Here is a 22,540-nt window from a genome sequence, read left to right as displayed (position 1 = left end):
TGTGCTTCTGGTGACATACACCCGTAAATTGTTATTTGGGCTCCTCCCACAACAATAATCCCAGATATGTGGCTGCTTGCTGTGGTTAAGGCACAGTGAGGCTCAAAAGGAGGGGGAATTTGGCAGTGCAAAAAACACTGAATTTTATTTGAGGTGTGGGACGTGTGTTTCTTTCCTTTTTTTATCGCTTGCAGCATAAGGCTGGAATCACATTCTTGCATTATACGCTGTTCACTTACATCGGGGTTTCCATGTAGCTCCCACAAAAATGTGATTTAGATGAAACCCCTAATGGAACTACCCACTATAATGAAGTGGATGAAGACACTTGGGACTCAGTTTTGAGTCTGTTCTGGTGGTATCCATCTTTTTAGGCATTTACTGGACTCTGGGCATCCACACTTAATACAAGAATAGTTCTTATATTTATTTTTGTGCTGTTCACTCTGCCTAATAAGTGATACGATTGTGCTATTCTTCGGGTCTTTTCAATTGTAGCAATACCAGATTTATATTGGGTTTTCAAAACATGGTGACATGGCGAGGTTCAATGTCGAGGAAGGTGTCGGACAAGTCTGCATCCTCTCACCATTTGTCTTCAATTTATATGCAGAAGTTATTTTCAAGATGATTGGACTTGTCAAAAAAGAAGAGGGAACCAAAATTGCTGGGAAAATCATTCACAATCTTAAATACACAGAAGATACAACATTGACAGCAACAAGCGCTGCAACAATCAATGGAATCAAAGACTTATCATTGAGTGTCAAGATGGAAAGCTTGATCATGGGACTCCTACTTAACACAAATAAGTCAGTGATATTGACTACTGTCAGGTAGAATTGGGACACATTTGAGAAGGATGGCGATAATATGAAGTTGTAAAGGACTTCAACCTAATCTGATCAATAATCACACAAGATGCAGCGATGACACTGGAAGTCAATAGGAGAATAGCTATGGGCAATTCAACAATGAAGTTACCGGACAAGGTTGTCATTGGCGAGGAAGACAGGCTCATACATGGTCTGATCTTTTCTGAAGTAACATAAGGATGTGAAAGCTGGATGATAAAGAAACAAGACAGAAGAAGAACCAACATTTTCAAATTGTGGTGCTGGAGAAGGATGTTATCATTACTATGTGTGGTAAGAAAACCCAAAAAATCAAGTATAGAACAAATGAAGCCAGACATATCACTTAAAACAGGAATCACCAAGCTAAAACTTGCCTCTTTTGGACACATCATACGAAGAGGTAAATCACTGGAGAAGGACATCATGGTCAGAAAAATAGAAGGAACAAGGCATAGAGGAGGACCAGCAACCCGATGGGTTGATACAATAAAAATAATGTCGGAGAAGACCTTGGTGGACCTATCTAGGCTTGCACATGATCAATCTTCCCACAGAGCGTTTATCCATCAAGTGCCATTAAATAATAATAAATTTTTATGTTGTGCTACTATAACACAGACGATAATATGCATACAAAAGGCAGGGTCTGAACATATCTACACATATATGAATTAGTTACATTTATATGCCTGTATGCATGAAAATCAATTTCATAATAAAGAGCCAACAAATGGCAACACACAAAGGCAAAACAATTCAACTTAAGATAAAAGCCTTGGTAATAGGTATTTCCCACAAAAAGTAAAAAAAAGTGTATATATATCACAGGTTAAATGTCTATATATGTACAGCTGTCTCCAGTGGGAATTTTGTCTCCTATGAGGCGCTATTCTCTTTTTCCCAATGACCATTTCAAGGACAATGAGGGAATAAGGCCACTTGACGACCACTGTTTTAATGCATATCGGTGATCGTTAAGAGGTTAATATCCATCTTTAATCCATTTACAATCCTTTTAATATTTGTAATCACCAGGTCCCTCGTTCGGTCTGTAGTGAGAATTGTCCTCTTGGGTTCAGGAAGGCCGTTCTACAAGGACAACCGGCCTGCTGCTTTGAATGTGTCAAGTGTCTTCAAGGAGAAATATCCAACCAGACAAGCAAGTATCATTTGTTATCTATAAAGGAATATATTGTACAATGCTCAAAAGGATATAGTCATTCTTTTATATCTTCTCATCAATATGATGTTTTGGAGAGATGGTCAGATCGATCAGAGTAGGATTGAGCTTGAGTTGAATTTCCTGAAATTTGAGGTTCCACAAGGATTTAAATATTCTGCAATTTGATTCACAAAACCTTTAGAAAAATACATCTGGGGCCATTTCACACACTGCTGAAGAGTCATTGAGCTTGCTAACAGCACCATGTGTGGCCATACAGGCATCCCCATAATGTCCAGCCAGAATAAGATTACATGGTGTAGCTTAGCCAATCAGGGGGCTATCACAGCCAGTATAAAAGATACATACTGGCTAAGGAGGTCAATTTTATACCTATACAGTGTAGTGATAGGAGCTCACAGAAAACAGCATAATAATAGAATAAGGCCTATTGCGATTGTTTCTGTTTTTCAGTACTGAGATGTAAGATTGAAAAAGCGAGTGGTAGTATCTGTCTATGAATACTAATCCAATTAATCAAGTGACATATTGTGAACTTCTGTAGCTGTATGGTCTCTTAGTGTAACTATCAACCCCTTCATGACTGGAGCTTTTTTCAGTTTTGTGTTTTCGTTTTTCGCTCCCCTCCTTCCCAGAGCCATAACTTTTTATTTCTCCGTCAATATGGCCATATGAGGGCTTATTTTTTGCAGGACGAGTTGTACTTTTGAAAAACATCATTGGTTTTACCATATCGTTTACTTGAAAAAGGCAAACAAAATCCAAGTGTGGTAAAATTGCAAAAAAAAGTCAATTCCACACTGTTTTTTGTTTGGCTTATTTGCTAGTTTCACTAAAAGCTAAAACTGACCCGCCACTATGATTCTCCAGGTCATTACAAGTTCAAAGACACCAAACATGTCTAGGTTCTTTTTCATCTAAGTGGTGAAAAAAATTCCAAAGTTTGCTTAAAATAAAATTGTGCCATTTTCTGATACCCGTAGCGTCTCCATTTTTCGTGATCTGGGGTTGGGTGAGGACTTATTTTTTGCGTGCCAAGCTGATGTTTTTAATGATACCATTTTGGTGCAGATACGTTCTTTTGATCGCCCCTTACTGTATTTTAATGCAATGTTGTGGAGACCAAAAACACTAATTCTGGCATTTCAATTTTTTTTTCTCACTACGCCGTTTAGCAATTAGGTTACTCCTTTTCTTTATTGATAGATCAGGCTTTTCTACTTGCACCGTTAGTGGGTTTCGATCCTCTGTGAGGTTAAGAGGGATCGTGTCTAGCGTCATATCTTCTTTGTTACTGTGTGCAAGTGACACAGCTCTATTGCAGATCATCTGCTTCGTTCATGTGTGCGAGTGACACAGCTCAATAGCAGAGCATCTATTCTGTTTCTGTGTGAGACTGCCACAACTTCGTGTGCTGTTCACTGAGTGATGTGTAACTCAGTGCGAGCTAGCAATCGCTCGCTGCGTGCCCCACCATTGTTCACATTAGCTGCAGTTTTACATCTCTGCACGGTGGACCCCGGTTTGCGATTGCACTTCTTTATTAAATTTATTTAGTTCAATCCGCCAACTCTAGCAGCATGTGGCCATGCTTCCTTTTTTTAACCTTTTTTATTTGTTTAAATACCTATTTTACTAGTCTGCTTTGCACCCTTCATTGATACAGCTGTTGTTTTGGCATGTTCAATTCTGGTCATGAAGCCGCAACAGCTTTACAATCTAGCATTTACAGAGGAAAATGTCAATATTAAATATTATAATTAAAAAAATAAAGAATGAACAATAAAAAAGAATTTAAAAACATATGGAGAAGGTTAAGGTTTTGCAACTGTTCCACATTTAACAATTGTAGGCGCATATGTACTGACCTTTTTTTCTTCTGCTGTGATACTACAATTTCCTTTGGGATCTTTCAAAGTGTATCCTATTGCATCATTTTTAGGATTAAGTATTTTTTTGTTAAGGGTGAGATAAACAGTTACAAAGTTTTACTTTTTCATGCTTATTTCAAACTTCCAACTTTGCACCAAATATCTATAATGTGGTTTGTTGCAGCCTTTTTAAGCCACGTACTTTATCGCAATAATTTGCACATAAAATATTACTGTAAATTGAGAGACAACTTTACAGGACTGTTTCCTCAAATCTTTTTAAATTTTCCAATTGGAGAAACATACATGCCACACTCAATTTATGAGCAGCTTGCTATTAAAATATCATTTTTGTTTCTAAACTTGGCCCAGTATGTCAAATTAAGCAAATATTATCCTTGTGTTCAAAATGTGGTACTAGCAATGGATGTGGTAGGACAATAGAGAAACAAACCAAATATCATAAACACAAATAAGAATGCGTTAGAGGCTATCAGCAACAATATCTTTGGCGCTGCAGGCTGTAACTATTCCAGCAACAGTAGTACCAAATTCAGATCACAGTTTGCCTCATTTTCTTTTAATATGTATAATAATTGGGAGGAAGAAAAGGTCAGGATGGTGTATATGTCCCATTACTCTTCATTTAATCCCATAAGGATGATGTAGCCTCTGACAGCGACACCATCAGATGGAGTTAGTGTTCTGCTCAGACCTTCTCCTCCAACGAGATAACACAATATTATGCAAAGCAAAATTTCCATTCTGTCAATGTCATCTACTCCTGCGATACCCATAGTCCTATTACCCAAAACACTCCAGGAGTTAAAGAACATACTACCCCAGAACTACTTTTTTCCAGTTGATTTATTGGAATAGATGAGCCATCAGTATTTGTTCGCTGATGGCATGGTGATGGAGAAGATGATGAACACAATTTTAATGCCAAGCTGTATTATTGACTCTGTGAATCAAAGTGGTATGGCATTGACAGTTGTAGTAGCACGCTGAACCAGGGTAAATCTCAATGTGGTAATCAGGCAGGGAACAAGGAGCAGAAGCCATATCCAACAACGAGTCAACTTAGCTGATTCAGAGTTTAAAATAATAATCATGATGCTTCTGTGGTGGACAAAACCTGGGAACCGCACAGGAGTGCCAAGGAGGTGGTTTTATCAGAGAATGAGGTTATTGGCCTCAGCGACAAACAGCGCAGGTGGTCTGCGGCTAAAACAGCATCTAGAGCAAAATTTGACTGTTCTGCAGCCAGCTCAGGAGCAGGTTTTAAACTGTTGTTGATGCAGGAGGATCAACAGTACCTGAGTGCTCTGGTAGTGGTCACGTAAGAAGGTAGCCTTGTGTGCAGCATCTTATGTATGAGAATTATTTTGATTGAGAACTGATATGTTGCAGTTTGATTGTCTGTTTGGAAGTAATCTGGACACATCCTAGAACACTGATTAGGACCTGAACCACATTAAATAGCACCACCTGCTCATGTGAGGACAGCAAACTGACCAGCAAGATGAGCAAGGCTAAAGTTGTCCTCCTTCCACCTTTCTTGTAAGACCTGCAAGTTGTGCCTTGCTGCTGTCATCTGCCCCATCATCATCCTCAGCTACGGGTTTACACACACTTTCTAATCCACCTCCACTGCATCATCCATTCTCCTTTAGTGTGTCCAAAAAAAAAACACATTCAGTTCTCCAATTAAGTAAATCTTACTCCCACATTTCCAAGTTCACCACAATTGATACCAGATCACCTCGATTGTGTTGCGTTTTGCAAAAGAATTGCGTGCGCTCAGGCTTAAGGGAGAAGGCCTAGGTGCCTTTGTTTATTGTACTAAATGCCATAACTGCCAGGTTTGGTAACAAAATGCAAAAGTTTTTCAAAACTAAAATATATCATGTTACGTGTATGAGTTTTTCAATGCAAAATATTGGTCTTGTTTCTAATTGTGGGTGAAATTCAATTTTATTGTGAATCTATTTGGGGCAAAATTATTTAAAGTTATCAAACCAAAATTCTTTGAATTCCTCAAGTGAAATGTTCTTTAACCCCTTCACCCCCGGAGCTTTTTCCGTTTTTCCGTTTTAGTTTTTTGCTCCCCTCCTTCCCAGAGCCATAACTTTTTTATTTTTCCGTCAATTTGGCCATGTGAGGGCTTATTTTTTGCGGGACGAGTTGTACTTTTGAACGACATCATTGGTTTTAGCATGTCGTGAACTAGAAAACGGGAAAAAAATTCCAAGTGCAGTGAAATTGCAAAAAAAGTGCAATCCCACACTGCCATTATGATTCTCCAGGTCACTACGAGTTCATAGACACCTAACATGACTAGGTTATTTTTCACCTAAGTGGTGAAAAAAAATTCCAAACTTTGCAAAAAACAAAACAACACAAAATTGCGCCATTTTCCGATACTGGTAGCGTCTCCATTTTTCATGATCTGGGGTCAGGTGAGGGCTTATTTTTTGCGTGCCGAGCTGGCGTTTTTAATGATAGCATTTTGGTGCAGATATGTTCTTTTGATCGCCCGTTATTGCATTTTAATGCAATGTCATGGCGACCAAAAAAACGTAAATCTGGCGTTTCAAATTTTTTTCTCATTACGCCATTTAGCGATCAGGTTAATGCTTTTTTTTAATTGATAGATCGGGCGATTCTGAACGTGGCGATACCAAATATGTGTAGGTTGGGGTTTTTTTTTATTGATTTATTTTGATTGGGGCGAAAGGGGGGTGATTTAAACTTTTATATTTTTTTTATTTTTTTCACATTTTTAAAAACTTTTTTTTTTTACTTTTGCCATGCTTCTATAGCCTCCATGGGAGGCTAGAAGCAGGCACAGCCCGATCGGCTCTGCTATGCAGCAGTGATCATAAGATCGCTGCTACACAGCAGATTTGCAGGTGTGCTGTGAGCGCCGACCACAGGGGGGTGCTCACAGCCACCGGCAATCAGTAACCATAGAGGTCTCAAGGACCTCTATGGTTACAATGGAGGAGCATCGCCGACCCCCGATCATGTGACGGGGGTCGGCGATGCGCTCATATCCGGCCGCACGGCCGGATGCAGTAGTTAAATGCCGCTGTCTGCGTTTGACAGCGGCATTTAACTAGTTAATAGGCGCGCGCAGATCGCGATTCTGCTCGCGCCTATTGCGGGCACATGTCAGCTGTTCAAAACAGCTGACATGTCCCGGCTTTGATGTGCGCTCACCGCCGGAGCGCATATCAAAGCGGGGGTCCCAACATGTGACGTACTATACCGTCACATGTCGGGAAGGGGTTAAAATATATTCATTTTTAAAGCAATGCATATGGCATTGCATAGGGAAGGTTAAAATGTGGAAAAAAAAATATCAAATCAAAATGGTTTCAATTCTGTAAGTAAAATTTTCTTTATAAAAATTATACATTTTTTTTCAACACTGTTAAGAATTTTTTGATGGCCACTAAGGACAAGTCAGAAAGGGTAAAATAGTCAGAAATGGCTAAGTTTTCTTTCACAAAATTAACAATTTTATAAAAAAAGATGCTCGACACTAATACTTTGTGCTTGGAAACAGGCCTTATGGAAGGTTCTCAAATAAAAAACAGCTTCCACAATAGGGCTAGTTTTTTAAAAAGGCTTGGTAAAAACAAGTAATAGCTTCTTAACGTTGAAAATAGTACTCCTGTTTTGTATCCATAAAAAATAGAATTACATTTATTTGGCTTAATAAAAATCTTTGACAATTGATTCATTATTTTGTTATTAAAATAACTGTTCTGGATCCTAAAAAAGGGATAATTTTTTAAAATTATTATTTGAGAAGTCAAAATGTCTTAATATTCAAAACAATTCAAAAGTATACACCTGTTTTTTCTGCCCAATTAAATTTAGAGTTTTTGGATAGCTTGCAAAAAAGCTATTGCTTCTTTGTTTAGCAAAGTGCAGAGCTCTTAATATCTCCCAAACAGGAATAAATTCTACATCCAACTGTGTTTCTACGGTTTCTTCCATTTGCCCCGCCTATGCATGAACCACATTAAGGTATTAATCTGTCCCAAAAAGGGATAGTTTGGGCCATTTATACAATATATGTAGTCTTCAAAGTCTAAAACTGCTATGTGCGGTTAAATAGGCTCTTGATTACCACAATTTATCATACGTTTTCTTCTAACCAGAAAGGTTGAGGTCAATTGGATATTAAAAAGGCTTTGTTAACTGAAGATAACTCAAAACACGTTCAATAGACTCAATGGGGACTTCAGATCATTGCACACATATTGGATATTATTGTACTTACAGGTAAGTTAAGATTACAAAACATGCTCCACTAATGGGTCAATCAAGACATTTGCTAGTTGTATTGACTACTCAACCTAATTGGTGGTTGCACACAATAGTTGACTTAATAGTAGTGTTGAGCGATACCGTCTGATACTTGAAAGTATCGGTATCGGAAAGTATCGGCCGATACCGGCAAAGTATCAGATCCAATCCGATACCGATACCCGATACCAATACAAGTCAATGGGACTCAAGTATTGGACGGTATCCCTCATGGTTCCCAGGGTCTGAAGGAGAGGAAACTCTCCTTCAGGCCCTGGGATCCATATTAATGTGTAAAAGAAAGAATTAAAATAAAAAATATTGCTATACTCACCTCTCCGACGCAGCCTGGAGCTTACCGAGGGAACCGGCAGCGTTGTTTGCTTAAAATTTGCGCGTTTCCTTCCTTACGTGAAGTCCCGGCTTGTGATTGGTCGCGTGCCGCCCATGTGGCCGCGACGCGACCAATCACAGCAAGCCGTGACGTAATTTCAGGTCCTTCAGGATTTTAAAATTACGTTCCGGCTTTGTGATTGGTCACGTCGCGGTCACATGGGCGATGCGACCAATCACAAGCCGTGACGTCACGGGAGGCTGGATACGCGCGCATTTTAAAATGCGCGCTTGTCCTGCCTCCCGTGACGTCACGGCTTGTGATTGGTCGCGTCGCCCATGTGACCGTGACGCGACCAATCACAAAGCCGGAACGTAATTTTAAAATCCTGAAGGACCTGAAATTACGTCACGGCTTGCTGTGATTGGTCGCGTCGCGGCCACATGGGCGGCACGCGACCAATCACAAGCCGGGACTTCACGTAAGGAAGGAAACGCGCGAATTTTAAGCAAACAACGCTGCCGGTTCCCTCGGTGAGGTCCAGGCTGCGTCGGAGAGGTGAGTATAGCAATATTTTTTATTTTAATTCTTTATTTTACACATTAATGTTGTTTCGATACCGATACCCGATACCACAAAAATATCGGATCTCGGTATCGGAATTCCGATACAGCAAATATCGGCCGATACCCGATACTTGCGGTATCGGAATGCTCAACACTACTTAATAGTTGAATGAATTAAAAAGAGACATTTTTTCATCAAGTTCAAGAAGTAGTGTGACCTCAATACTCGCTCATCCAGACATTAAGGTGACATAACTATGACCTCATATTGGAACAGAAACAATCAGGTTCAAGAAGTCCGTCCTGGTAGTAAGTTAAGAATTTATCTAAAAGACTTTACATGTTAAATTTACATGCATAAATATATAACCTACTTAGAAATGTAACATTATTGTTTATTATTAATTTTCAGATTCATTAAAATGTTTAAAATGTCCTTGGGATCAGTGGCCAAATCATGAACGTTCTAGATGTCTCCCGAAATCAGTCGAATTCTTCACATTTGAAGATGCTCTTGGAAAGATCTTAGCAGCTACCAGTATTTTGTCTTCATTTATTCCACTTCTAATATTGAGAATTTTCTCTTGTCATAAACAAAGTCCTATAGTAAGGGCCAACAATTACTCTCTAAGTTGTCTTCTTCTGCTATCATTAACCTTCTGCTTCCTTTGCGCCATAGTCTTCATTGGTTATCCACAACCTGAGAAATGTCTTCTTCGCCAGGCTGCTTTCGGCATGGCATTTAGCCTCTGTGTATCCTGTGTCTTATCAAAGACCGTCATGGTGGTGTTTGCTTTCCGAGCCACAAGACCTGGTAGCAATTTAAAAAAATGGACAAGTCCTCAAGTGTCCTTCTCCATCATTCTTATCTCCTTGTTGTTACAGCTATTGTTGTGTATCACATGTCTGTCAACTTTTCCACCTTTTCCACAATACAACACTCAAAGTAAACCTGGAATAATTATTGTAGAATGTAATGAGGGTTCATCCTACACCTTGTGGATCTTGCTGGGTTACCTGTTTCTTCTGGCCACTATCAGTTTCATTGTGGCCTTTCTGGCTCGAAGACTTCCCAGCAGCTTTAATGAAGCTCAGTTTATCACATTCAGTATGTTGGCCTTCCTTAGTGTCTGGATATCTTTTATCCCAGCCTCACTCAGTGCCCAGGGTATATATGTTGTAGCTATGGAGATTTTTTCTATCTTGGCATCTAGTTGGGCTTTGGTTATCTGTATGTTTCTACCAAAATGTTTCATTATCTTATTCAGACCAGATATGAACACCAGGAATTATCTTATGCAGAGAAAGTGACTATGAGAATGAAAAATCATAATTACATATATCTACAGTATACATCAGTGCAATTATTCATGAAGAAACTTTACATTGTATGATTGAAGTAGAGATAATTGAATTTTCAAAAAAAAAATTTTAAGCTAAATTCACCTATTTAGGCTAAAAAAAAAGTTGGCAAAATGTTTAAATCCAGATTGAATTGATTTGTCACAAATCCAAAGTGCCCTAAAAAGACATCAAAAATGGGAGAAGTAAAAAAAAATGAGATAATACTCAACTGTCCTGCCACTGCACTTCCTTCAGTGGTCCTGTGCTATTTGCTTTACATCTTCTAGCCTCTGTGGTCTTTTGGTCTTTTCCACTTGACTGGACCTCATTCAGTCACATAGGGTGCAGTCAGCATTGAGACACCATAAAGGCCCCGTCTCACACAGCGACGCTGCAGCGATACAGACAACGATGCTGATCGCTGCAGCGTCGCTGTGTGGTCGCTGTGTGGTCGCTGGGGAGCTGTCACACAGACAGCTCTCTCCAGCGACCATCGATCAGGGGAACGACTTCGGCATCGTTGAAACTGTCTTCAATGATGCCGAAGTCCCCCTGCAGCACCCGGGTAACCAGGGTAAACATCGGGTTACTAAGCGCAGGGCCGCGCTTAGTAACCCGATGTTTACCCTGGTTACCAGCGTAAATGTAAAAAAAAACAAACAGTACATACTCACCATCTGTTGCCCGTCAGGTCCCTTGCCGTCCGCTTCCCGCTCTGACTGTGTGCCACCGTACAGTGAGAGCAGAGCGCAGCGGTGACGTCACTGCTGCGCTCTCACTTTACGGCGGCAGTCAGAGCAGGAAGCAGACGCCAAGGGACCTGACGGGCAACAGATGGTGAGTATGTACTGTTTGGTTTTTTTTACATTTACGCTGGTAACCAGGGTAAACATCGGGTTACTAAGCGCGGCCCTGCGCTTAGTAACCCGATGTTTACCCTGGTTACCAGTGAAGACATCGCTGGATCGGTGTCACACACACCGATTCAGCGATGTCAGCGGGACCTCAACGACCAAAAAAAGGTCCAGGCTATTCTGACACGACCAGCGATCTTGCAGCAGGGGCCTGATCGCTGGTACGTGTCACACATAGCGAGATCGCTACTGAGGTCGCTGTTGCGTCACAAAACTTGTGACTCAGCAGCGATCTCGCTAGCGATCTCGCTATGTGAGACGGGGTCTTAAGACCACAGAGCTACAGTAGACAAAACAGGCGAGGGCTCAGTCGAAGACAGTATCATATAATCTTACACTTTTTTGCCCTTTATGGTCCTCAAAAGAATCCCAGGAAAATGGAGGCCGGTTGGCTGCCAGTTGCTGGATTTCTAATATCAAATCTTTAAATACTCACATTTTCAAACACAGGAAGAGCCTAATGTGAATCCATCAAAGTAACTGAAAAGCACTCTTATGCCATATAAGACAAGAAGAAGAATAGAACCAGGAACCATTTAGGTTCCATAAGAGTGATAATTCACTTCCCAAAATGTAAAGAAAAATAATCATTTTCATTGAGTACATTAAAATCATTGAAGATCAAAACAATATACTAAGCAGGCACATCGAAAAAAATGTTAGATAGGTACCATATAAAATTTACATGAGACACAATGAATATAATCCTTTTTAGTGTAAACACTTAGTGATAGATATATCTGTAAAATGCAAACTATAGTGGAATCTCTCTGAAATGTGTGTGCTGGAGTCAAATAAATAATGTAATACATAAATAATTTGTTGTGATGTTAAGTCATAGGAAAAAGGTCAAATCTTATAAACAGATACAAGCCAAGGGATGTATAAATAAATAGGCTAGGTACACCAAGAATATACAATTATTATTTTTTATTACATTTTGGAAAGTGTATTAATATTCACATTCTCTTGCCATTTTTGTTTAATACAGTTAGTTCCAAATCCATTCTCTCATCTCTAGTGAGGAGCTATATCTATTTATGGTAAAATGTAGTAGCAAAATTTGTAAAAATATGAATTATCAAATTATCAGGTGTTCTTCTATTACTTATATTTAGGTCCAATATTTTGTAACCTGAACATTTTGGTTCTAAAGGGTAAAGTGTGAAAACATCAACTATATGTAAATTATACAATAAGAAAGCTCTGAATATGTTCATATCTACAAACATTAAAAAATTAGAAAGTAAATGTATCTGCTCAATGTCTAATTAAACTCTTTAATTAAAATTTTAAACCTTTTGTTGTTCTCCTTTATCCTTCATGACAATTCTGTTTAATTTGATGCTATAACTTATTTTTCTCTTTTCTGGCTTGAAGGTAGGCTGCAAACAAATGGGGCAAGAAAGTTTTGTTGGTAGTGAACATCAAGTTAAATTACTTATGCTCTAAAATATTTACAATGGGCCCACAAAAATAATTTCATAATCAGTGGCATGAACAAATGATGCAATACAGTGCCATACAGTACTCCCCAATGAAAGGACATATGGAGCATATAACAAAGAGTGCTGTATAGTTCTTACATCAGTGTCTCACACAGAATACTTCCAGACAGTGCATACAACACTAGTGCTAAATGTTAAATATACAAATATTGGCATGCTGTCACCACAAAAATAACATGCCATGCAGTTCAACAATTCTTTCTCCAACTTCTTTAAATATCTGTATTATCATCTAGATCTGTGACGGTCAACAGTAGATATTCATCATGAGGCTGTTCTCCGGCTAAATTCAATAGATTGAAAAATTGTATCCTTGCAATGTTAATAGGGGGTACCCAAAAAATTGAGAATTACTTCCTTTTTTTATTAAGGCAGTGAGAAAAAAAACAATCTGAAATGAGGCTGCTTCATCATGAAAATGTATCTGCCCACAGGGCGCTGAAAACCAAAAACAGGCATGACAACGGTATCTTACTTTAACTTATTCACCCGATATAGCCCCAGGTGACTTCATCTTATTCCTATGAATGAAGAAAAACCTAAAGGGAAAGCATTTTCCAGACATAGAAGAGGTAAAGAAAAAATAGCTGGAGACATTTAACAGCATTAGCTCAGAAGAATATGAAAAATGTTTCGTACAGTAGAAAAAACGTTGGGACAAGTGCATGCCATCTAAATCTAATGAACAGTATTTTGAAGGGGATTAATGTTTTCAAGATGTTATCTTAAATTTAAAAAAAATGCAAATTAGTAAGTTTTTTGGAGGAGTAACTCCTAGGGATGAGCAAGCACTAAAATGCTCGGAAGCACGTTAGTTGAACCAAACAATTCCAAATGCTCGTTTCAAGTAATGAGTATAATGGGAGTCAATCAAAAATCCTAGCATTTTTCCAGCAGATCCTACAGGGAGGTCTGGGGGTACGGAAAATGTTCAAATGGATGTAAAAAATGCTGAATGTAAGGAGAACTGCATGGGGAAGACCCCTGGAAGCATCTGTGACTCCCAGATCGCTGCTGAGAACAGTGGTGCTTCACATTTACTCCACCTTAAGGAGTGACAATAATACATTCAAAATTGATGATAAATTGGAGTTTACAGGTAAAAAAATGTTAAGAAACATTTGTCCCTGTAATGATTTGCATATAATGCAATATTTAAAAATGATTAAAAAAAATAAAAATTTAAGTAAATTAAAATTGAAATTTTTATTAAAATAATTGAAATGTCAGTGTAATGCCAACATTTGATGGGAGAGGGGCTCAAATGCACCATGTATTAGACATAAAGGAGGCCTCATACACTTTCTGTTCTAATTGTCTTGTAGTGGTACTGCTAGATTCATAAAGGCTATGCATTAAGTGCAAAGCCTGCCAAAAATTACAAGCAGGGTCATCCATACTTCCTTCAAGTCACCAATTGTAGTAACATTCAAATATTAAGAAAGTGTAGTTGTGGTACTCTTACACTCAAAAAGACTCTCTCAGTACAAAGGCAGAAAAATTGTAGGGAGGCTCATCCATACACCCTTGAAGCACCAAGTGAAGTGCCTCATGAATAAAATTAACAATGTGTAGTTCAATATGTGAATGAAGCCATCCAGTTGTTGCCTTCAAGAGTGTATGAATAACTGGATAATGCTCCTTACAATCTTTGTTCTAGCTTTGCACTCCTACACTCATAAAAACTTGAAAAAAGTGCAAAGCTAGAAAAAAGATTAAAAGGAGCGTCAACCAGTTATTCATACACTCGTGAAGGCAACAACTGGAGGGCTTCATTCACATATGGAACATTAAAACACTTTACGTGCAGCTGTCATCTGTTGATGTGGAAAAGTGGTGGCTGATCCAGGCTTTCTTCATTTTTATGAGTGAACCTATCAGCATTCTTGGTTGACAGGTGGAAGCTCTTGTCTGTTATCACCCCTTAATGGCACTAAAAACTTGCTCAGACAAGATGCTAGCACCAGGGCAGCACAATTCCCCCAAGTCATAGAGGGACAGCTCATGCTAGGTTGAAAAACGCAGAGGAATTAGGGAGTACACTGGTTTGGTTAGCCAGGTATTGCTTGACCATCTTTTAAAACTTTTACCTCCTTGTAAAAAATACCCAGACATCATGCCCTTAACACTGGAATGATGTTATGAAATTGGCCCAGGCCATTGACAGTGTACCCCTACCTCTGCTGTGTGACTCCATCACCACTCCTCCATGGTTGGACAAGAAAGCTTTCTCCATTCCGCTAGCATCAGATGGTAAAGTTTTTAACATATTTTCCACAATGTTTTTTTGGTATTGTACCATTTTAGAGGAGCTCTCCACCTGAGGAAGAAGAGATGCAAGGTACACCTTGAAGTGTGGGTCTAGCAGGTTGAACAATTAGTATTATTTTTTTGCCAAGATAAATATGAAGCAAGGACCACAAAACAAAAGGCAGTAATACATAAAGTCTTCCATATGTGTTAAGATCCATTAAGCCAACACTTCCCTGTCTCCATGATGATGACGACTCTCCATCTCCAACTGCTCATCCATCTCTTCCTCCTCATTCCCCTCATCAGCCCATGCATGCAGGAGAGATGGAATGATGGTTGTGTGGATACTAGCCTCTGTTGCGTTAGCAACCAGCTCCTGTTCTTCTATCCCCTCCTCAGCCTTCACCTCATCATCAATACCTAATCCACTCTGAGCACATGAGTTGAGGTTAGGCTGGGTAGTATTTCCCTGTCTCATGTCTTCCTCCATCTCCAGCAGGTCTGCATGCATAGCTTCATGTTTAATTATGAGCAACGACTATTTAAGAAGGTACAGCAGTGGGATCATTGTGCTGACTATGGTATTATCACCGTTCACCATCTTTGTGGGCTCCTAAACATCATGGAGAACAACACAAATGTCAGACATTTATGCCCATTCTTCAGTTGTTATGCTCGGAGCCTGACCAGAATACCGGCGGGCATGTTGAAGCTGGTACTCCACAACTGATCTCTGCTGGTCACAAAGCCTTGCCAACATGTGCAACGTTTAGTTTCAGTGCTTGAGGATGTCGTACACAAGTTGGTGAGCTGGCAATTGTATGTGCTGCTGGAGTACAGTCAGAGCAGCAGCTGTAAATGGGAGCTAACAAAGCTTACCTTGACCAGAATATCTCTCAAATCTGGGTAAGTTTTCAGAAACCACAAAACTACTAAGATGAGCATATGCGTCAAACATGGAACGTGTGTGAGCTTGACAAGGTTCACAGCTGCCACCAAGTTACTCCCATTGTCATACATGACCATGCCTGGTTGGAGGTTCAGAGGCAAAAAAACCACAAATCTCATTGGTCTTTTATTCCTTTAAGTAACTGTGCTGCTTTGTACGGTTTATCTCCTAGACAAATTAGTCTCAGCATACTGTTGCCGCTTTACTGAAGCAGTGCTGCAGAGCTTCCAGCTTCCAGCTGATGTGGACGTTGTGCTTTGAGATAACACATCGGAGATGGAGGTTGAGTAGAATTAGGAGAATGTACAGGAACTGATGAAGGAGGTGGAGGAAACCCTGATAGAAGTAGGGCCAGCAATTCTCAGCGTCGGGAGCACATGTGCTGTGCCAAAGTGGTACTTGGCCCCAGCCTCCACAATATTCACCAAGTGTGTCATCAAGTAAATTTAGAGTCCCCAGTCACAAGCACTTGTCCACCTGTAGGTTGTTAAGTAGACAATCCCAGTAGCTGCATTGGTAAGGGCAAGGGTAATGTCTCTGGACTTGTGCTGGTACAAGGCGGGAATGCCACACCAAGTGAAAAAGTGGCAGCTAGGGACTAAGTACTGAGGGACGGCTGCCACCATAAGTCGGCAAAAAGCCTAATTTTCAGCAAGCTTAAATAGAAAAATTTCCATGGCAAGCAACCTGTAAATGTGCCCGTTCAGTGTTTGGGACTGTGCTGGTGCTGTTCCAGCTGTGTTGGCTCTCACGTTCCTGAGACTCACATGAGGTTGTCACATGAGCCTTGCGTCCAATCAGTGCTGGCGTCATTGTCCCAACCTTTGGATATACAGATAATCAAGAGTATGTGAGCTGCTAGCCACACTTCTGACTACCTATTGATTATTTTTAAGTCTGAACAAGGAAAAATTGATGCCGGTGCAGATTGGACACAGGGCTCATGTGATGTAAGAAACTCATGTGAGACTCGGGAATGTGAGTACTGACACCAATGGAACAGCGCCCATATGGGAGGTGAGATGAGGTGTTTTTATTTTCACGGGGACAAACATTCAGCGTGAGAAGAGTTTGTTCTAGTAGTGGATAGTCCCTTTACAGTGTTCACATTCGCATGAAACCATGAATTTCAGGAAATTTAGCTTGAAGTCAGTCCTCTGTAGAATTTTCTCTTCATCTCTAGGGAGCAATAAGTGGATGTAATATCAAAGTTAAAATGTTTGTACAAAGAAAATCAATAATGGAACAATATGAAACACGACCACTAAGCTTACAAAACTGCAAAAATAAAAAATCACCCCAAAATAAATGTATGTAATAAATAGGGTGCAATTGAAATACACAATGCATCACAACTGCAGCAAAGCTGGTAATTTCTGTGGTTATACTCTCAAGATCAACTAAGTATCCGATGTGCTTGTAATATATGATTTATGAATAAATATAAAAACTATCACTGGCACTCACCACTATTGCTCACTTGGTAAGCGGGAGGGACTAATAAAATCCCCCAGCTGCTGGTATCCTCAAATAATGTGCCAGTTCTATGAAAAACAATAGATATGCTAATAACTGATACTGCGCATAGGTGATTAAAATGACATACCCCTGGTCACAGAGGTGCAACCACGAAACTTGAATATGTGCAGTAGTTAAATGCTGCGAGTAATGGTATAACCAATTGTAACTGCTAGGCAAGCTATTCGCTTGCAAACATAATCCCCGGCTAAAATAAAGATTATGCTGACCGCAATTAGTAGAAAAATAATGGATGTGTAGAACTCTTACCGTGTTGGAGCGTAGACGGCAGTATGATATGTGCTGCAATGAACTCCCGCAAGGCTGCTCGTGGTGAATACCGGGGGTGGCGTACAGTGTCTCGCTGGTATCAGTGGCAGACTACGGGCAAGGTTTTTCTGCAAATGGTAGCGATAAGTTAGGCACACATGTGCTGGTACAACCGCGACCAGTGTGGGATGTCGCTAATCAGTGTAGAGCCAGGGAACGTTCCAGCCGGAGGCGTCCCTGGTTACACTAGAAAAAGATGGCTGTTGCTAGCAAGCGGCGTGTGACGTCACAGGCCTACGGAGCCTCACTTGGGCCAAAAAGCAAACCGACGCATTTCGAAGGGTAAAACACCCTTCTTCATCAGGGTAATAGCCCTGTAGGAGAGCTCCTCATCTAAATATACCTTCGCTACACCTATGTGCCTACCCCCTAGATCTATAGAACCCGCCTCAGTAGCCTAGATTCAGGTTAGCCTGAGATGACCGCCTATTGCCTCACCGCAGAATCTAACCCCCCCCTATGGAATAGGATACCCAAACATGCATAACCGATATCAGATGTGGTTCAAAAACCTACACAGTATCTATAAATATAAACCTCGTACAGTACTGGCCGTATGACAGGTAGTGCACCGTAAAAAATATATATGCATATATATACTGTTAAAATGTACATGTCCCCATATACATATGAATATAGATAGATATAAATATAAAAATACATATAAAAACCTGTATGTTCACTACACCTGAATATAAGTGCATATGGACTATGACATAGGAACTTGGCAGTATTACAAGAACCGAAACACTATAAGAAAACTGCCCGTAGACACTAGTTAAAAATATATATATAAAATACAAAAACAAAATTAATAAATCCAGGACACCTACACTAAGGACTACAGCCAGTAATGGCCTCAAGTCGGATGGAATGGGGAAAGGAAATGGAAAGGGCCCTATCTCGATACACAAGAGATTGAAAGGATCAGGAGTATGTACACCACTGAGTAAGGATTTTTTTCAGGCAAGACCTTTAAAACCAAAAGAGGCACGAGGGGAGGGAAACTCACCAAAAAGAAAATAGGGACTACATTGGTTAATTCACAAAAAATATATAATTTAAATTCATACCAGTTGACAAATAGTGACATTTCCCTCCTACAGAAAGGTCTCAAATTTGCCCCCACTACCTCCACCAAACCCTTCAACCTGTATATTGGGATGAAAACGTTTTTGCACAACTTGGCCTTAAAGAAATATTTTTTGAAAAAGGAACACACGGCCCTAAGGAGTAATATTCAAGAGCCATCTAAATTTATTCACACAACATTCGCTAACCAGTCCACTTTTAACCCTATACAGGAATATTCTAACGCGTTCCATACATTTGAGACATTAGTTACGGCGGATATCAGGAGACTACAGAAAGGTAAAAGGGCGTACACATCCCATAATTTGAATTTCCATGAAAGAAGTTCCCTAAGAAATCTACAAACCAATAATGATATCATCGTCCGCCCGGCAGACAAGGGTGGAGGAATTGTTATCCTAGATAGGACAAAATATCAAGAGGAGGCTGAACGACTCCTTGGAGATACAATCACCTATAGAAAATTAATGGGTGACCCAACTTCACAGTATGTGGGGAAATTGAACGTTTTAGTCCAGAGGGGGAAGTCATCGGGCATTCTAAACAATAAGGAGTGCTTGTTTGTAACTAATTCGAGTCCAAGCGTTGCTTTCTTTTATCATATACCTAAGGTGCACAAGAACTTGACGAACCCTCCAGGGAGGCCCATTGTTTCAGGCATTGGCAGCCTTACTGCAAATTTAGCTAGATATGTGGACACCCACTTACAAAAATGTATGACCCTGATTCCGGCATATTTGGAGGATACGGGTCACACTTTGGAGATTTTAGAAACGATTAAGTGGAATCCCAAGTATCTTCTAGTAACCCTGGATATTAAATCCCTATACACTGTTATCAATCAGGAGATGGGATGCCAGGCATCTGGGTATTTTCTCCAAAAATTGGGGACATACTCCACAAGCCAAATTGAATACATACAGGAGTGTATAATGTTTATCACTAAACACAACTATTTTATGTATGAGGGTCGCTTTTTCCTGCAACAATGGGGCACGGCAATGGGGACGCGTTTTGCCCCTTCGTTTGCAAATATATACGTAGCCAAGTGGGAGGAGTCAGCCATTTATGAAAATGGCCAATTACGTACGGGGGTGGTATTGTGGCGTCGATTTATCGATGATGTTATACTCATCTGGGAGGGTTCAAGGCCTGATTTGGATTCATTTATCCTTGGTCTAAACGCTAACAACTTCGGCCTTGAGTTTACACCCACAGTAAGTGATAGTACCATCAACCTCCTGGATTTGAACATCTTCGTGGAAGGGGGCCACCTACGCACAAAATGCTACCAGAAGGAGGTGGATTCGAATAGTTTTATCCATACCACCAGCTGCCACTTACCGGTGTGGCTTACTAACATCCCGAAGGGGCAATTTATTCGGATTCGACGCAATTGCACTAACCTCAGTGACTTTGACCAGGAATCTGAGCATCTCACACAACAGTTCCTGGTGAAGGGCTATTCTTTGCCATTAGTTGAACAGGCAGCAAATGAAGCAAGGGCCATACCCAGGAGTACCCTGGTACACAGACCTATACCTGTCCAAGAAGCAGTAACCATCCCTGATCAAATTAAACAACTGCCCATCATAACGCAGTTTCATGCAGGGTATAAGCAATTTCAGGGGATCATTCGGAGACATTGGGCAACCCTGCAGAGGGATAGGACTATAGGGGAATATCTACCATCATGTCCTAGGTTCGTGTATAGGAAAATAGGAAAGCTCGGACGTTAAACAATCTACTAGCCCCTAAAGCCAAACTGGCCTGCAACAAGCATGATCCGTTGCAAAGCCAGGAACCTAATCCTAACGGGGGTTTCGTGCCTTGTGGGGGGTGTTTTTGCTGTATCCACACAGGTTTTAGGAAAGTGTGCCAAGTTACATTCAGGGATTCCAGCAATACTGAGAAATTTAAGATTCGGGATAGGATTACATGTTTCTCAACGGGAGTAATTTATTTGATCCAATGTCCATGCAAAAAACTGTATGTTGGTAGGATGAAGAGAAAATGAATGGTACGAATAAAGGAACACCTGAGAAATATACAGAAAGGGTTCCTGGGTCACCCCCTATCCCGTCATTTCAAAGAGAAACATGATAGAAGTATTAAGGACATTCATTTTTGCGGGATTCAAAAAGTCCGACAAAATTCTAGGGGGGCAATTTCCTCATCCAGATGTCCAAGATTGAATCAGAATGGATATTCAGGTTTGACTGCCTTACCCCTAAGGGCCTGAACCACAATTTTGAATTACATGGATTCTAATGGGATATGTGGGGGTTCGTGTATAATGTGCATCATAGGGTGTTTTTTATATTAATTTTATATATTTTATTTAACTAGTGTCTACGGGCAGTTTTCTTATAGTGTTTTGGTTCTTGTAATACTGCCAAGTTCCTATGTCATAGTCCATATGCACTTATATTCAGGTGTAGTGGACATACAGGTTTTTTATATGTATTTTTATATTTATATCTATCTATATTCATATGTATATGGGGACATGTACATTTTAACAGTATATATATATGCATATATATTTTTTACGGTGCACTACCTGTCATACGGCCAGTACTGTACGAGGTTTATATTTATAGATACTGCTTGCTTTTTGGCCCAAGTGAGCATCCGTAGGCCTGTGACGTCACAAGCCGCTTGCTAGTGGCGGCCATCTTTTTCTAATGTAACCAGGGACGCCTCCGGCCGGGACATTCCCTGGCTCTACACTGATTAGCGACATCCCACACTGGTCACGGTTGTACCAGCACATGTGTGTCTACCTTATCGCTACCATTTCCAGACAAACCTTGCCCATAGTCTGCCGCTGATACCAGCGAGACACTGTACGCCACCCCCGATATTCACCACGAGCAGCCTTGCGGGAGTTCATTGCAGCACATATCATACTGCCGTCCACGCTCCAACACTGTAAGAGTTCTACACATCCATTATTTTTCTACTAATTGCGGTCAGCATATGCGTTAATCTTTATTTTAGCCGGGGATTATGTTTGCAAGCGAATAGCTTGCCTAGCAGTTAGCAATTGGTTATACCATTACTTGCAGCATTTAACTACTGCACATATTCAAGTTTCGTGGTTGCACCTCTGTGATCAGGGTTATGTCATTTTAATCACTTATGCGCGGTATAAACTAATATATGATTTATGTTAAGAATAGTGTTGAGCGATACTTTCCGATATCGGAAAGTATCGGTATCGGAAAGTATCGGCCGATACCGTCAAAATATCGGATCCAATCCGATACCGATACCCGATCCCAATGCAAGTCAATGGGACGAAAATATCGGAATTAAAATAAACCCTTTATAAACTTGTAGGTTCATTCTACATGAAGGAAAACAACTAAGAATAATGTAGGATGTATTGGGGGACGTGGCGGAGATATTAAAGGGACAGAGGTTTAGCCCAATGTAATAGAATAGCAGGATTTTTAATTTTTTTTTATGAAGTTCGGCGTTAGAAAGAATTTG

General features: G+C 40.1%; 1 protein-coding gene across 1 annotated transcript; it reads left to right on the top strand.

Annotated features, from left to right (window-relative positions):
- The first annotated feature begins 537 nt into the window (after nt 1-537).
- Nucleotides 538-10,757, top strand: LOC143774808 (vomeronasal type-2 receptor 26-like). Its single transcript, XM_077262576.1, has 3 exons — nt 538-816; nt 1,893-2,016; nt 9,547-10,757. The coding sequence occupies exons 1-3, from the start codon at nt 538-540 to the stop codon at nt 10,443-10,445; spliced, it is 1,302 nt and encodes a 433-aa protein (XP_077118691.1). The 3' UTR covers nt 10,446-10,757.
- Nucleotides 10,758-22,540: the final 11,783 nt, after the last annotated feature.

The sequence above is a fragment of the Ranitomeya variabilis genome, chromosome 5 (assembly GCF_051348905.1).
Source record: "Ranitomeya variabilis isolate aRanVar5 chromosome 5, aRanVar5.hap1, whole genome shotgun sequence".
In the NCBI taxonomy this organism is placed as follows: domain Eukaryota; kingdom Metazoa; phylum Chordata; class Amphibia; order Anura; family Dendrobatidae; genus Ranitomeya; species Ranitomeya variabilis.
The sequence above is the reverse complement of the archived record's forward strand: the minus strand, read 5'-3'. Positions and strand labels throughout refer to the sequence as shown.